Source organism: Mastacembelus armatus, chromosome 24 (genome assembly GCF_900324485.2).
Source record: "Mastacembelus armatus chromosome 24, fMasArm1.2, whole genome shotgun sequence".
Lineage (NCBI taxonomy): Eukaryota > Metazoa > Chordata > Actinopteri > Synbranchiformes > Mastacembelidae > Mastacembelus > Mastacembelus armatus.
This window is the reverse complement of record NC_046656.1, coordinates 3025491-3041903: the sequence shown is the minus strand read 5'-3', so window position 1 is coordinate 3041903 and position 16413 is coordinate 3025491. Positions and strand designations below refer to the sequence as shown.

The following is a 16413-nucleotide window of genomic DNA, read 5'->3' as shown; positions in this document are numbered from 1 at the left end:
GGTTTGGCTGATTGTCCTCATGAAATCAAGAAAAAATGTCCAATATTAAAGTGACACAAGATCTACACACAATAATTAACAGTTTACAGCAAACCCTGTGACCACAGAGCTTCTTCATTAGTTTAGTTTCTAAGTAAGCATTCATTATAGCATGGACTAAAGTATGATCTGTGCATGCGCCGGGTGCTGTACGTGTGAGTGTAAGCTGAGCGCCACCTGCAGACATTGTAGTGTAACATATGCTGTGGTGCAGTACAAATGAACAGTCTCATTGAAAGTGGAAACTGATTGTGGCAGAGTGAGACTTTGAACAGCTACCACTGTATTTACCTTTCCTCCTCATCCTGTTGAACAGACCACCAGTCTGCCTTCTGTACTGAGTTCTCTGCTGAGCTGGAGACAAACATCAACAAAGTGCTGTGTGCTGTGCAGACACTTGTGAAGAGAAAGGAGAGAGAGCAAACAAAAGAGAACCCTGAAGATGTGAAGAGAGGTGAGAATGATGCAGCTGAAAGCAGCTGTGCTGTCTGCTAGACTGCTGGATGGAAAATGTTAAATTTAAAATCAGTGTAGAAAATAATAATTATAATTAATGGATGCCTTGGATGGTTGTATTTTAAATGTTTCAGAGGTTGCCGAGGAGGAGGAGGAGGATGAAGAGCCTGTGGAGGACCTGCTGAAGCCTGGTCATCTCGCTCATCTCTTGGAGGAGGAGCTGGAAGCTGAGATAGAGGCTCTGTGTGTTGGAGATATTGGCACTGGGCTGGAGAGGCTGCTGAAGTGCCTGAGAACACACAGAGATGCCTGCCAGCCAGCACAACTCCAGGTATCAAGAATATGTGCACATACATTTGCAATATTGTCCAATGACCTTATTGCACTGATTAATTTCGGGGCCAGTGATTAAATATTTACTCCTGTGGGTCATAAAATGTGTATTTAGGAGGTGAACAGGGCATGCAGGATGTTGGTGCGACTGGAGCCTTTGCTGGGGATTTACTCTGACCTGGTGCGGTACCACCTCGCTGTATCACTGGGAGCACACAGGAGCACAGGCAAACTGCTGTCTGTCCTGGCTAGCATCTTCACTGAGCTCGCCCAGAAGGTACCAACACAAGTTACCCTTTCTAAACCAGAAACTAGTGTTTTGAAAAGGTGATCCAAGCATTATATCCTTACAGTTGAATGATTGCCCTTGTACACTCAATAAATGTTTGACCTCTCCTTGTCAGGGTTTCTGTTTACCTCAGGAGCTCATGGCCGATGGAGACAGAGAAGATGCCACAGAGTTTCACAGCTATGAGGGTGGTGGTATAGGAGAGGGAGAAGGCGCCAAAGACATCAGTGACAAGATCGAAAATGAGGATCAGGTGATGAAAGGACTTTTAACCTTTGTGTGTGTGTGTGTGTGTGTGTGTGTGTGTGTGTGTGTGTGTGTGTGTGTGTGTGTGTGTGTGTGTGGATATGCATACAACACCCTCTGCCCTTAAACCATTGGTAGCCTTTTGTTTTTTTACTCTGGCGATTTCATGTGCATCTTATGGTCTTCATTAGCTGAGAAGTGTATGACGCAAGCCTGATGGTTAAAATCTCAAAATATATCACCCAAAATTAAGAACAAAGCAGCCTTTCTTGTTTTACACTTTCAAAAAGTGCTGTGACACTAATGCTCAGGTTGCACCATCGACCTGTGCACATACAGGCAAAAACTCGTGTTTGAAGCAAATTTTTATTTGTACTACATGTAAGCTCTGAACTCACATGCTGAAGATGGTTTTGCTGTGTGCCATGATTTAAAGTAAGCAAAGTATGTTGCAAAATATCATTTAATACAGAAAGTTAAAAAATGGTAGAGAATGTGAATATTAGTCTTCTAGCCAGTGATCACCTGAAACTGCTGATTCTCTATGGAGAAATGTTTGACCAACAGTCCCCATGAAGGTGGTCCTGTCATATTCTTTCAGGTGGAGGACTCCTTCCAGGAGGGCCAGGAAAAGGAAGAACAGCAGGATGAAGGAAATATCAAAGCAGAAGATAACGCTATTGAAATGTCAGAGGACTTTGATGGCCAGATGCATGATGGGAATGAGAATGAACCAGGTAATGCAGGTTGGCTCATTTCTGTTTGTTGGATTTCTGGTTTTGGTTCTTATTGTTTGCTACACTAGAAGTAAATGAGTGAAAGTGATTCACACAGACTGCAATTCATTATTCCATGTAGAGACCACACATCTGTGTTTTTAGAAGGTCATGTGACCTGACTGTACCACATATAATGCAGACATCCCCTTAAAAACCAAAATGTGTCTTGTAGCAGCTGTAGCCATGGTGAAAGTTTTCATGGATGATTTTCACATTATAATGATGCAGGTTATTAAGCTCCATTCACCACTAACTAGCTCATTTTTGTGGTCAGGTCCTTGATGTAACATGAATTACAAGACGGCTTTAGAGCAAACCATCTAATTTAGAATTTCTGTTTAAGAGTATACCTTGAGTCATGATGAGCCTGTTACACAATATTAAGCCGACATTATGGAAACATGACCGTGTACACCATTGCTGGTGCAAGCAGGAAGTCAAAATGACCTGGAGTTGGAATAGTTCCTAGTTCCTAAGGTCACTATGCCAGGCTTTTAATAATAAGATCACCAGTAACTTTTACTCTAATTTAGTGCAGATGGCCTTTCACCTCTCTCAGGGTCACTACTGATAGATCCTTCCTCACTTGCTCATTTGCAGATGAAGATGATGAATCAGATAAAGAAGATAAGGACGAGCTGGACAAAAAGATGGGAGACCTGGGTGAAGGCCAGGCGGGCACCCTGGATGAGAGACTGTGGGGAGATAATGAGGATGATGAGGAGGAAGGGAGTGACAAGGAGGAAGAGTCTGGCCAAGGCATGGACCAGGTACATGCATTAAAATATATTTCTACTGCTTGTTTTTAAGCGATATTGTTATTTCAACCAATCAATGTGCCATAACTTCCTGTCAACACTGTTGATTTTGTTAGGGTGAATCAGAGCTGGTTGCCAAAGATGACAATGTGGATGCTGCAGACTCCAACAAAGACAAGAAAAACCAGGGCAAAGAAGACCATTTAGATGACAAAGAGAAAGACAAGATCAATGAACAAGGAGATGTGGTAAGTTTCATTAAGAGCTGAACTAGTTCTTTAAATTGTCACCCTGGATTGTCAGGCATTTCCAGCATTCCACTGATGTCCTCTTATTTTCTTATTTGTGTCTGGCCTGCTCTCTTGCTTTTTCTCAGAGGGAGTTTGATGAAAATGAAGTTGATCCCTACCATGGTAAGCAGGACAAGAGGCATGAGCCTGAGGCCATGGATCTCCCCGAGGATCTCAACCTGGACCAGGATGAAGACGATGGAGATGATGGAAAGGGCGAGGGTGACGGTGAGGCCTGTTGCTAAACTTGTTCACCACTAAGTAAATGCATGTAAAGTCTGATGTTACACTCAGACCAAATGTCAGACCAATTATTTTACTGTGTTGTACTGATGAATCAGAATATCAGCATTGGTAACTGTATGTATTCTTTGTTGCAAGTCCTCAGATTGAGAAGCTGGAATCAGAGTGTTAAGTGTTCAGGGAATGTTATGTTCATTATGACTTCCACTCATTGCATGATTTCCCTCTTCAGAGGAGAATCCATTTGACATCAGTGAGAAAGCCATGGACTTGGATGAGAAGGAGGATGGAGATAGAGAGAATGATGAAGAGGAGCAGCAGCGAGCAGAAGAGATGCAGGACAGCCAGAATGAGCAACCAGGAGAGGAGAAAGATCAGGAGCCTGAGACTAAAGAAGAGGATGAGGGAGAGGACGAAAGAGCAGAGGGAGACGAGGAGTCTGAAAATAAAAATGATGAGCAGGAGAGGGGTCAGGAGGCAGCAAAAGATGATCTGTCTACTCCAACTGATAAAGGCCACAAACCAGAGGATGAAGAGGAGGAAGGTGGGGGTGAGGATGAGGAGCAGCCAGGGCTGGCTGATAGGAAGGAACATGCCACAGATGGTCAGACAGGAGAGGAGAACGTCCAGAGTGACACAGCTTTGGAGCTGGCAGGAGAGGCATCAGAGAGAGACCAAGCTAAAGAGGTACACCTCACTTTGACTCAGTGTTGCAATGAGCACTCCATCTGCCTCGGGTTCCTTACATGAGGTGGCAGAAGCCAGTTCAATAAGGTTCTAACAATATTTTAATATTTTTCTGTTTTGGTAGGAGCATGGGAGCGGGGTGGCTGATGCTAGCCAATCAGAGGGCCACGAGTCAAAGCTGACAGCAAGAATGGCTTCAAGGAGTCAGACTCAGAGCAGGACTCAGGTATGACTCGCCCCAAGGAGCACCACCTCCTGGCTGTTTTTCAGTTCATCTCATCCCAGTGTTATTTACTGGGATTGTGTGATTTATTGCACTGTTTCAGAGCTTCAAGAGAAAACCTGGTCAGGCAGACAATGAACGATCAACAGGCAACTACAATGAACATATAAACAAGCGCTTGCGTACAGTTGAGACCAGCAAGGACAGGATTGAGGACAGCAGGCAGAGTGACGTTCAGCAGGAGTCTGACCTGTACGAACACATCAGACAGGAAGAGACCACCTACGATACTCAGACATATGGTCAGTAACCACCCCTTCACACCAAAAACACTATGGCAGGGGTTTTTGACAGCATTTATTTTTCTTAAGCTCATGGCAGATTAAAGGTGGAAGAATGGATTCTGTTTCTTTATGTCTCAAGATGTCGCTAGTGCAGACCAGCAGGATCCAACAGGGCCTCAGCCAGAACAGGATGTACATCAGGCCGATGATAATATAGCCATGGAAACAGAAGCCCTGGAAGAAGACCTTCGAGCCACTGAAGTCCCGGAACTGATGCCGGAGGAGCAGGACTCTACGAAAGCATCCACAAAAGGTGTCGTAATAACTCCTTATGTTGATTTGCTGAGAAACAACATTGACTCAGCAGCTTTGTGTGTGTTGGTGTTTTTTAATTACACTTGGATTACGGATAGCATTTTTAAAAAGTTTCCGCACTTCCACATACTTCTACTTGCTCTTACTGTGCAGGTGTAGACAGTGGAGAGATGGAGGTACAGATGCAGGGAGAAGAAGAGGAAAAGGACAGAGGGAAGAACCCCCAATATCCTAAAGAAGAGAGATCAGAGAGGAGCTCAGAATCCACAATTCACACTGTTCCTGAGCTGCTGTTGGATACCATGCAGGTACACAACTACTATAACAATCACAAGCTTTTCATTCTCCTTCACTTACTGCTTCTCCGACTTGCGCAAACATCCTTGAGTCTTTATTAGGAGAATACTTAAATTGAAGGTAGTTGATGGAGTCTGATTTTAAAGTTTATGTGTGAATGTGTGTGCGCATGTGTGTTTACAGAAGGTAGAGAGAGATCCAGAAGAGATCAGGAGGGACATGGAGCTACAGCTGCAAGCCTGGTACAAACTGGATGCAGGAACACAGGACGAGGTGAGATTGACGCAGGATCTTCTTCCGCTTATCCGGGGCCAGGTCGCAGGGGCAGTAGCCCAAGCAGCAGGGATGCCCAGACTTCCTTTTCTCTGGACACTTCCTCTAGCTCATCCAGGGCGACACTGAGGCATTTCCAGGCCAGCTGAGTGACATAGTTCCTCCAGCGTGTCCTGGGTCTTTCCCGGGTTCTCCTCCTGGTGGGACATGCCTGGAACACCTCCCCAGGGAGGTGCCCAGGAGGCATCCAGTACAGATGCCCGAGCCACCTCAGCTGGCTCCTCTCGATGTGGAGGAGCAGCGGCTCTACTCCGAGCTCCTCCTGGGTGACCGAGCTCCTCACCCTATCTCTAAGGGAGCCCCCGGCCACCCTGTGGAGGAAGTTCATTTCAGCCACTTGTATCTGAGATCCGAGAACCTTTCGGTCATGACCCAAAGCTCATGACCATAGGTGAGAGTAGGAACGTAGATTGACCGGTAAATCAAGAGCTTTGCCTTTAGGCTCAGCTTCTTATTCACCACATCGGACCGGTACATCGACTGCATTGCTGCTGCACCAATCTGTCGGTCTGTCAGTCTCACGTTCCATGCTTCCCTCAATCGTGAACAAGATCCCAACATGCATAAACTCCTCCACCTGAGGCATGATATCTCCACTGACCTGGAGATGGCAAGCCACCTTTTTCTGGTTGAGAACCATGGCCTCGGACTTGAAGGTGCTGATTCTCATCGCAGCCACCTCACACTCGGTTGAAATCCTGTGGTCCCCGAACTGGGCCTAGAAATTCTGTCCATAAAAATAATGAACAGAACCAGTGACAAAGGGCAGCCCTGCCAGAGTCTGACATGCACTGGGAACAGGTGTGACTTACTGCCGGCAATGTGAACCAAGCTCCTGCTCCAGTTGTACAGGAACCGGATAGCCCTTAGGAAAGGGCCCTGGACCCCATACTCCCGGAGCACCTCTCACAGGATGTCATGAGGGACGTGGTCAAATGTCTTCTCCAAGTGAACTGGTTGGGAAAACTCCAATGAACCCTCAAGCACCCTGGAGAGGGTATAGAGCTGGCCCATGACTCGGACGAAAACCGCATTGCTCCTCCTGTGTCACCCTGGTCTGCCAATCCTGGGGAACTGTCTGCAATCACCACGTGTTGTTGCAGAGGCATGTCAGGCATGTCAGGCATGTCAGGCATGTCAGGCATGTCAGGCATGTCAGGCATGTCAGGCATGTCAGGCATGTCAGGCATGTCAGGCATGTCAGCCCAACAACATCCAGAGACTTGAGGTACTTGAGGCAGATCTCATCCACCCCTGGTGCCTTGCCACCGAGGAGCTGCCAAGCTACCTCAGTGACTTCAGCTTGGGTGATGGGCGGATCAGCCTTGACTCCTCAGCCTCTGCTTCCTTTATGGAAGACATGTTGGCGGGGTTGAGGAGATCCTCAAAGTATTACTTCCACCGTCCAACAATATCCCCAGTTGAGGTCAGCAGCTCCCCACCTCCACTGTGGGGAGCAGTGTAGACATAGCACTGCTTCCCCTTCCTGAGGCACCGGACGGTTTTGTCAGAATTTTGTTGAGGCCAACCGATAGTTCTCCTCCATGGCCTCACCAAATTCCTCCCATGCCTGAGTTTTTGCCACCGCCCAGGCGGCAGCACACTTGACTTGCCGGTACCTGTCAGCTGCCTCAGGAGTCCCACAAGCCAGCCAGGGTCAATAGGCCTCCTTCAGCATGAAGGTATCCACCACCGGGTTTGGGGATTTCCGCCACGACAGGCACCATAGACCTTATGACCATAGCGCCGAGCCGCTGCTTCAGCAGTGGAGGTGGAGAACATGGTCCATTTGGACTCAATGTCCCCAACCTCCCTCAGGATCTGATTTAAGCTTTCTCGGAGGTTAAAGTCGAAGACCTCTCTGACAGAGGGTTCAGCAAGGCATTCCCAACAGACCTCACAATATGTTTAGGTCTGCCGACTCTGTCCAGCTTCCTCCTCTGCCAGCGGATCCAGCTCACCACCAGTTGGTGCTTAGTTGACAGCTCTGCCCCTCTCTTCACTCGAGTGTCCAAGACCCAAGGTCAGATGACATGACCACAAAGTCGATCATCAATCTCCCGTCTAGGGTGTCCTGGTTCCATGTGCTCTGATGGACACCCTTATGCTTTAACATGGTGTTCGTTATGGGCAATCTGTGACTAGCACAGAAGTACAACAGAACACTGCTCAGGTACAGATCGGGGAGGCCGTTCCTCCCAGTCACGCCCCTCCAGGTTTCATTGTCGCTGCCCACATGAGTGTTGAAGTCCCCCAGCAGAATGGTGGAGTCCCCAGTTAGAGCACCTTTCAGCACCCTTCCCAGGACCTTTCATCCAAATGATTCACTGTTGACACTGAGTTAGAATAGTTCACTTACAACAAATGTTCTGTAAATCATTAATAGGCTTGTCTACAACAAGATCATTTCTGCTTTAACTTTCAGTTAACAATCCCACCATAAGGTTTTAAACATACAAAGTAGCTCTGTATTATAAGTGATTGTTGGGGAGACTTTGACTCTAATGCGTATGAGGTTGGGAACACTTTATCCACAACAGCTACTCCGGTCTGAGAGCAGACGGACACAGGGTGACAATTTAGCACTTTTATATCTGCAGTGGATGATTAATGGAGAACAGACTTTACTTAATAAGATCATGGAACTTGGCATAAGATACGTACAGAACTTGTATTCTTCTTTCCCTTGCGGCTTACTCCCATTCGGGGTCGCCACAGCGGATGAATTGATCCACATTGTGGATTTGGCACGTTTTGCGCCGGATGCCCTTCTTTTAAGTTGATCTCCCATCCAAGTACCAGGCACGGCCTCGCTTAGCTTCCAAAAGCAGACACTATTGGGCACTCGCACTCCAGTGCGGCCACTTTGTACCAAACTTGTATATTGGTTGTAAAGGGCCAGGTAGAGACTGGTATCTGCAACAACAATAATAGAGGCATTCAGTACAATGTCCTTCTGTGCATAACAATTGTACATATCTGCCACATTTGCACCTAAGTACACCATAATCAGTACAAACACATGGCTACTAGTTACTTAACTAGCACTCAGTAACACATATGAATGCAACAATTTAACAGCGAACATATCTACGTTCAATATTTTAACACACAGATAACGTTACTGCCACCCATCAGAACATACAGAGGATGCAAATATTGTACCATTTATACATTCACGAATGCAACCCCTACCCTAAAAAGAATTTTCACAGTCGTGGCACTGAGAATTCTCACCCGTTTCTCACTCGTAGACCTTTGACCCATAGCTGCCTGATAAAGTGCCTGCTAATTACTCACAAGGACCACAAGCTGCCCAAACAATGCCCAACTAAAACTAACAACCCACACGTTATCTAAAAAAAAAAATAGGGAATTTGCAACAGTGATACTACAGAATGGACTTGATTAGAGAATGACTTAATTTACTGCTCACTGTTGAATGAACTGTTGAGTGTTCATTACATGCTGCAGGGAGTAATTAGATACATAGATAGATAGATAGATAGATAGATAGATAGATAGATACTTCATTCATCCCCCATGGGGGAAATTCAGATTGATGATTGATCAAATAAATAAACAAGTTTTGGAAACAGGGCTTAAGAGTCACTGAGCTCACATTTGTCATGTGACAGCCATTACGGTCCCATATTTCAGTGATTAGCATTAAAACTGCCTAAGAAGGAATAGTGTTACTGTTGGTCTGAAGCCCTGTGTCATGTGAATGATGTAATCTTGGGGTGTGTTTCAGGAAAGTGCAGCAGCTTCCATGTGGCATCAGTACCAGACTTTGACCTCAGCGCTCTCCCAGCAGCTGTGCGAGCAGCTCCGCCTAATCCTGGAACCCACGCAGGCTGCCAAACTCAAGTCAGTACCAGCACACTGATTACATCAGAACAGCTGCTCACCTCCTATCTGTGTCAAGACAGGATATTTAATCACAGATCATCTCAGGACATACATGTGCAGAACAACGAAATGTCTTTGCACGTATCAATAGCAGAGCTAAATATCTGTGATGCTGCACTGATCCACAGGGGTGATTACCGCACAGGGAAGCGTCTGAACATGAGGAAGGTGATCCCCTACATCGCCAGTCAGTTCCGGAAAGACAGGATCTGGCTGAGGAGGACCAAGCCCAGCAGGAGGGAGTACCACATCTGTCTGGCTGTGGACGACTCCTCCAGCATGGTGGACAACCACTCCAAACAGGTAGGAGACCTCTGTTCTCTAATCTCACAAGTCCACAATCAATCAGAAAACCCAAATACTTATGTTATTCAAACTATCCAAATATTGGTTAGCTGTCATGTTAATTTAGTGCTGGCAGACAGGGTAGGTCCTTTAATTCTCTGAAAGAGACTGAAAATTGCTTTTATAGCATTGGAATGAATAAAACAAGAATAGTAACTACAAACTAGAGTTCTAAAAGTGTCCTACAAATGCCTGCTGTCTCCTGTGTGTGCTGTGCAGTTGGCCTTTGAATCCCTATCAGTGATCATCAATGCCCTAACCCTGCTGGAGGTCGGACAGGTGTCTGTGTGCAGGTAACACTGCTTTTTTATGCATTTTATGCTTTTTTGTGAGATTATAGATGATAGAAGTGATATTAAGATGCTAGAAAAAAACAAGGCCATGGTTATGGACACTGAAATGTAAATTATGTGATGTTACACTATTAGTACATATTTTTGACACAAGGCTAACATCTATTGTCTGCTCATGTGTCCAGCTTTGGTGAACAGGTGCAGCTGCTGCACCCCTTCCAACAACAGTTCAACGACGAGTCAGGGGCTCGGATACTCCGACTCTGTCAGTTCCAACAGAAGAAGACCAGAATAGCACAGGTGGGAGTGCTCCCTCCACTTCTTCTTCACGTTCAGCCCAGTCTCTGATTTCCTCAGAAAAATGTTAATCAGAATGCAGTAGAAACTGCTACATGATCAAGTTTCATTCCTGACTTCTGTTGGAGTTACACTGATTTTTCAAGTTTAATGAATTTTAATTCATCTAAGACATCTACTGTGGATTCCCATTGGAAGAGCACTTAACATTCACTGTGTGAGAAGTCCTTCCTCATAGAAGAACAGAAATGCTTTCTTCATAATGTTTTATTATTTTCCTCTAAAGCATCAAACAGAAGAAATAAGAATTAAGATATAGAATATGAATAGAATATGACCACCAGGTGGCGTGCTGTAGGTTAACACTTCTGTGCAAGTTAGAAATGGGATCTTACTTTCATATATTAGTGTAGTTTGCTGCAGATTACAAAAAACAGGTTATCAGGTTATCTATGCTACAGATCAAAACAAGGAGAGAGCAAACTATGATGTCAACCACAGTCCTGTATGGGTCAGACATTAAGGTCTTTTGTTCCTACATATGCTCCCATGTAGCTTGTAGTGATGTGCATTTGATGTGACTGAGTTTGGTAAAGTGCATCTCCTGTCAGTCTGAATGTCTCTTCATCCCTCTTTTCTGTAGTTTTTGGAGACCTCAACCAAGATGTTTCTAGCAGCACAACAGCACATTCCAGGATCTCTAAGCTCAGGTAACAACTAACATTGCATACTCACTCTTCTGGCTACATCATAAAATAGCTAAAGATAAGATTGAATATAGAACAAAACCATTCAAATTAAGTGGCAGTGTTGCTCTCAGTGTTTTTCAACTTGGTCACTTTTCCCCCTTTATATGGTAATATATTTAGCTGTATTCAGGAGTCCTAAAAAGCCCCAAAAGATAACTCTTTGTTGCGGTGTTTTTCTTTGACCTCATTCCACAGACACGGCCCAGCTGCTGGTCATCGTGTCTGACGGCAGGGGGCTTTTCCTGGAGGGCAAAGAGCGGGTGACGGCAGCTATTCGGGCAGCCAGCAGCGCAAATGTGTTTGTCATCTTCGTGGTGCTCGACAACCCCAACTCACGAGTAAGTGAAGCAGAATCTGGCCTTTGTATTTTTGTGTGTGTTTTTGTTTTGTCTTTTGTGTGTAACTACACCCTGGGCCTGGGCTTGCAGGACTCCATTTTGGACATTAAGGTGCCCATCTTCAAAGGGCAAGGAGAACTGCCAGAGATCCGCTCCTACATGGAAGAATTCCCCTTTCCCTTCTACGTCATCCTGCGAGATGTCAACGCTCTGCCAGAGACACTGAGTGACGCACTCAGACAATGGTTCGAACTCATTACAGCAGCTGATCAGTAGACCAATGAGAAGGCATCATTCACAGGAAGTGGTCAGCAATGAACTCTATAATGCCACTCTTCTACTACCTTCTCAGCTGGAACTGAAAAAGACAGATCTGCCACTGTACATGTGCCTTTATTTTCTTATTCTTATCTGTATGATTATAGTATAGAGTTTGTCTTTATCAAGGGAAATCTGTTTTGTAATGTGATGAGCATTGCTTTAAAGTACACGAGATGACAAGATAGAAACAAAAATGTGATTTCCTTGCGTGTGAACCACCTCAGTGAAGTCAGTAAATACCTCTGTTCACCTTGTACAGTACCCCTGAAATCATGTTTGTGTTGACATTTTAGTCAGTTACAGAGATCATCAAACAGTTAAGCTTTGATGTGAACACAGCTGATGTGCAAAGCTGTAGGACTGCATTTTGTGTAAAACAACATCATGACCTAGTAGCATGTCAGTGAGGTCATGACTGAGAAACTCAAATGTGCCTTGGAGAGGGAAACAACACTGGATCTCACCTGACATCTGAATCAGCTGTTGGGCTGCCCAGCTATCAAAACAACATGGCCGCCATATCGATGTTTCCATCCTGCCAAAGGAGAGCTCAGAGCTCATCAATGTCTGTAAGGAGTAGGTGTTGAAATCACCGCTGTGGTCTGCGCTTCGTTGCATTGATCTGTTAAACCCTGACATGAATGATCCTGACAATAAACAATGTATGGTTGCTTTATGTTTGTGCTCATTATAGATCTTTGTACAACTTCCATTTTAAATTTAGACACCCACTTTGATCCAGTCCTCTGGGTCTCTGTCTTCTAAGGCTGAACGGTTTTTCAGAACATCAAACTGGTAAAATGTAGTAATACTATGTTTGTCTCCAAGCTTTCCCTTTCATGTTATTCTACATGAGAACCAGAACAAGTGATAAACATGGGCTAAGTCCTTCATCTATTGAGCTTGAGAGAATTCCTTTCACAGGTATGGGTCCACCTAATGCTTAAGTTACATACCTTGACCATATAAGTCACTTTCACTTAAGAGTGTAGCAATTGCAACATATGGATGTAGTATGGATTCCATTTTCCCTCGCTCATGAACAAGACCCTGAGAGATACTTAAACTCCTCCACTTCAGGCAGGATCTCTCCTCCAACCTGGAGAGTAGTAGCCACCTTTATTCAGTTGTGAACCATGGCCATGGGCTTCAATTCAATTCAATTTTATTTGTATAGCACCAAATCACAATACAAATCATCTCAAGGCATTTTACAAAAAGGGTAGGGGGAGCTCAGTGCACCGATGGTTCTCGGGCAGTCTAGGCCTATAGCAGCATAACTAAGGGATGGTTAAGGGTTGCCTGAAGCCAGCCCTAACTATATGCTTTGTCAAAGAGGAAGGTTTTAAGTCTAGCCTTAAAAGTACAGAGAGCGTCTGCCTCCTGAACCCAGGCTGGGAGCTGGTTCCACAGGAGAGGAGCTTGATAACTAAAGGCTCTGCTTTCCATTCTGCTTTTGGAAACTCTGGGAACCACAAGTAGACCTGCACTCTGAGAGCGAAGTGGTCTATTGGGATAATATGGTACTATGAGGTCTTTAAGGTATGAAGGAGCTTGATTATGAAGGGATTTGTATGTGAGAAGAAGGATTTTAAATTCTATTCTATATTTTACAGGGAGCCAATGAAAAGAAGCCAATATAGGAGAAAAATGATCTCTCTTGCTAGTTCCTGTCAGGACTCTGGCTGCGGCATTCTGGATTAACTGGAGGCTTTTTATGGAGATACTGGGACATCCAGATAGTAATGAGTTACAGTAATCTAGCCTTGAGGTAACAAATGCATGGACTAGTTTTTCTGCAGCATTTTGAGACAGGATGTTCCTAATTTTGGAAATGTTGCGCAGGTGAAAGAATGCAGTTCTAGAGATTTGTTTTATGTGTGAGTTAAAGGACATGTCCTGGTCAAAAATAACTCCAAGGTTTTTTACAGTAGTGCTGGAGGCCAGGGTTATGCCATCTAGAGTAGCTATAATTTGAGAAAAGTTATTTCTGAGATTTTTTAGCCCAAATACAATGACTTCTGTTTTCTCCGAGTTTAAAAGTAAAACGTTACTGGTCATCCAGGCCTTTATGTCAGTTAGACAGGCTTGAAGTCTGGTTAACTGGTTTGTGTTAACAGGTTTAATAGATAGATATAACTGAGTGTCATCTGCATAGCAGTGGTAATTAATAGAGTGCTTCCTAATGACATATCCTAAAGGAAGCATGTACAGTGTGAACAGAATCGGTCCTAGCACAGAGCCTTGTGGAACTCCATAACTAACTTTTGTTCGTGTGGAAGGTTCATCATGGACATGAACAAACTGGAATCTGTTCGATAAATAGGATTGGAACCACTTTAACGCTGTTCCTCTGATACCAATCACATGCTCTAGTCTCTGTAATAAGATGTTGTGGTCAATGGTGTCGAATGCTGCACTAAGGTCTAGGAGGACAAGTATTGAAACAAGTCCATTATCTGAGGCTAAGAGAAGATCGTTGGTAACTTTCAACAGTGCTGTTTCTGTACTATGATGTGCTCTAAATCCTGATTGAAAATCTTCAAATAGTTCATTCCTGTGTAAGTGGTCTGATAGCTGCTTAGCAACAGCTTTTTCTAGGATTTTAGAAATAAATGGCAGGTTGGATATTGGTCTATAATTAGCCAAGACTCCTGGATCAAGACTAGGCTTTTTGAGTAAAGGTTTGATTACTGCAGTCTTAAAGGCCTGTGGTACGTAGCCTGATACTAGAGATAAATTTACTAAGTCTAATAAAGATGAGTTCATTAATGGCAGGGTGCCTTTAAGCAGTCTAGTCGGGATGGGGTCTAAGAGACACGTTGATGATTTCGATGAAGCAACTACTGATGTAAATTCAGAGAGATCTATGGGAGAGAGATCTATGGGAAAATATATATATACACACACACACACACAAATAGGTATCTTCATTCAAACTGATATGAAAACAATGTTAAGGCAACCAGCCGATCACAGACAATGTTCAGCCTGTCAGAGACTGTTATAGTTATAGTTATATAGTTATATTGTAAAACGCGCTTAGTTTCAAATGCCTTGTCATTCTGTTCTTTTATTTGCAGGGTGTTTCTGCAGGCTGTTGTCCTCCTCTCCACTAGAGGGCAATAAGCGCCGCGTTGCACTAAATCACTGTCATTTCAACATCCGCTTGGTTTGCCCCCTATAGACCGTGAATGGTCCGTGTTGTGTTTGACATGTCAGTTTCAAGGATACTACCGTCAGCTCTTTCTCTGAAACAGGTGAGGACGTGTATGTTTCTAAAAGCTGGATTAGGGTTATCAGCGTGCTTAACCTTCGCTATAGTCGGTTCAGCTATGTGGCCTGAAACGTATAGTTAACGTCCAAGCGTCCACAGAAATAACGGTATAAAAACTAGCTGGAAGTTAAAGTTCAGGTGGTTGTCGGTAGCTACTCTGTTGACTCTTCACCTGCTGATTCTCTGTCAGTTTCTGCAGAGGCAGAAGGTGTTGGCGATCTACAGGAGCATGCTGAGGACCATAGGGCAGGTACCAGAGGAGGCAGACAGGAAGTACCTCAGAGACTGGCTGAGAGCAGAATTCAAGAGGAATAAGGACACCACAGACCAGGTAAAGAAATGACAGCAATGTAAGTAGACGGGCGAGCAAAGAAACTGGTACCTGAACAGACTAATTATACGGATTAGTATTCTTTCCTGAGTTTATGAACTGTATTGTACACAGAAAACAGAGACACTCAAAATCTGTGATGGAGAGGGCGAAAACACAGTATTAAAATAACCTGGAGTTTTGAGACTATGACTTATGAATTTTAGGGTGTAGAAAATGGATGGATGGATGGATTTTTCTGAAGTGTGTTGATTTGTGCCGTTTTCCCCTGTCATTATCCCTTCAGGATGCCATCCGTATGATGATCACACAAGCTCGCAACCATTTGGTGGAGTTGCAGAAGTCTCTGGCATTGGCTGGAAACCAAAGACTCTGAGTGCTGAGGAACCGTGGCGACAGGGACAGGAGCTGCACTGTTGTGAATAGGTTTTTCAGTTTTGACCTGAAGGCAACTGCTGTGTGCAGTCCAGTGGTGTGATTCTATTGGTGACCATTAATTTGCAGGCTAACTGACCTGATCCACCACACTGGTCTCTGTACTATATAGAACATGTTTATTACAAAGCAACAGCAATTAATGAAACCACAGGCTGGTTCAAAATGAATTATTTTTTTAATAAAAAATATGCTTTTTGGCATCATCGTACAGAATGCATTTTTCATATCTACAGTGTAAATATGTTACATGTTACTGACAGTTATACTGCCACACAAAACAACTCAAACTTTGTTCATGCAACATGGTCTGACTGAATTCATCTTTAATGTCAGGCTTAGCAGAATGCATTCTGGAAGACGTAGTTATAGGTCTAGTTGCACAGCCTCTCTTTTAGTTTTTTGTTAACTGTAACTAAGAGCTTGTTTCACCTCACAGGAAGAATGAACACATGCTAAAAATTACAAAAGACTGTGTGCAGGGTTGCTTTTACTGTCCATATTTTTATTGCTTTAGCGTATTGAATTAAAATATCAATTCTG

General features: G+C 44.2%; 2 protein-coding genes across 3 annotated transcripts in view; both read left to right on the top strand.

The window, feature by feature from the left end:
- mdn1 (midasin AAA ATPase 1) overlaps nt 1-12502 on the top strand; it is a 64500-nt gene extending 51998 nt beyond the window's left edge. Inside the window, exons 81-101 of the mRNA XM_026318009.1 lie at nt 356-493; nt 630-826; nt 944-1105; nt 1233-1370; nt 1965-2100; nt 2743-2912; nt 3017-3148; nt 3277-3418; nt 3666-4120; nt 4245-4346; nt 4447-4645; nt 4767-4940; nt 5096-5250; nt 5423-5512; nt 9327-9442; nt 9613-9787; nt 10049-10122; nt 10308-10422; nt 11063-11129; nt 11364-11506; nt 11597-12502. Coding sequence (XP_026173794.1) covers nt 356-493; nt 630-826; nt 944-1105; nt 1233-1370; nt 1965-2100; nt 2743-2912; nt 3017-3148; nt 3277-3418; nt 3666-4120; nt 4245-4346; nt 4447-4645; nt 4767-4940; nt 5096-5250; nt 5423-5512; nt 9327-9442; nt 9613-9787; nt 10049-10122; nt 10308-10422; nt 11063-11129; nt 11364-11506; nt 11597-11782 — 3266 coding nt within the window. The 3' untranslated portion in view covers nt 11783-12502. The remainder of the gene's footprint in view (nt 1-355; nt 494-629; nt 827-943; nt 1106-1232; nt 1371-1964; nt 2101-2742; nt 2913-3016; nt 3149-3276; nt 3419-3665; nt 4121-4244; nt 4347-4446; nt 4646-4766; nt 4941-5095; nt 5251-5422; nt 5513-9326; nt 9443-9612; nt 9788-10048; nt 10123-10307; nt 10423-11062; nt 11130-11363; nt 11507-11596) is intronic.
- Nucleotides 12503-14982: 2480 nt separating this feature from the next.
- Nucleotides 14983-16413, top strand: lyrm2 (LYR motif containing 2). 2 transcript variants are annotated; one of them, XM_026318005.1, is made up of 3 exons: nt 14983-15087; nt 15295-15435; nt 15722-16413. In XM_026318005.1, exons 1-3 carry the CDS (start codon nt 15022-15024, stop codon nt 15809-15811), a joined length of 297 nt encoding a protein of 98 aa, XP_026173790.1. In that variant the 5' UTR covers nt 14983-15021; the 3' UTR covers nt 15812-16413. The 2 variants fall into 2 exon arrangements, with proteins under 2 accessions (XP_026173790.1, XP_026173791.1); XM_026318006.1 differs by having other exon boundaries at nt 14995-15087; nt 15304-15435.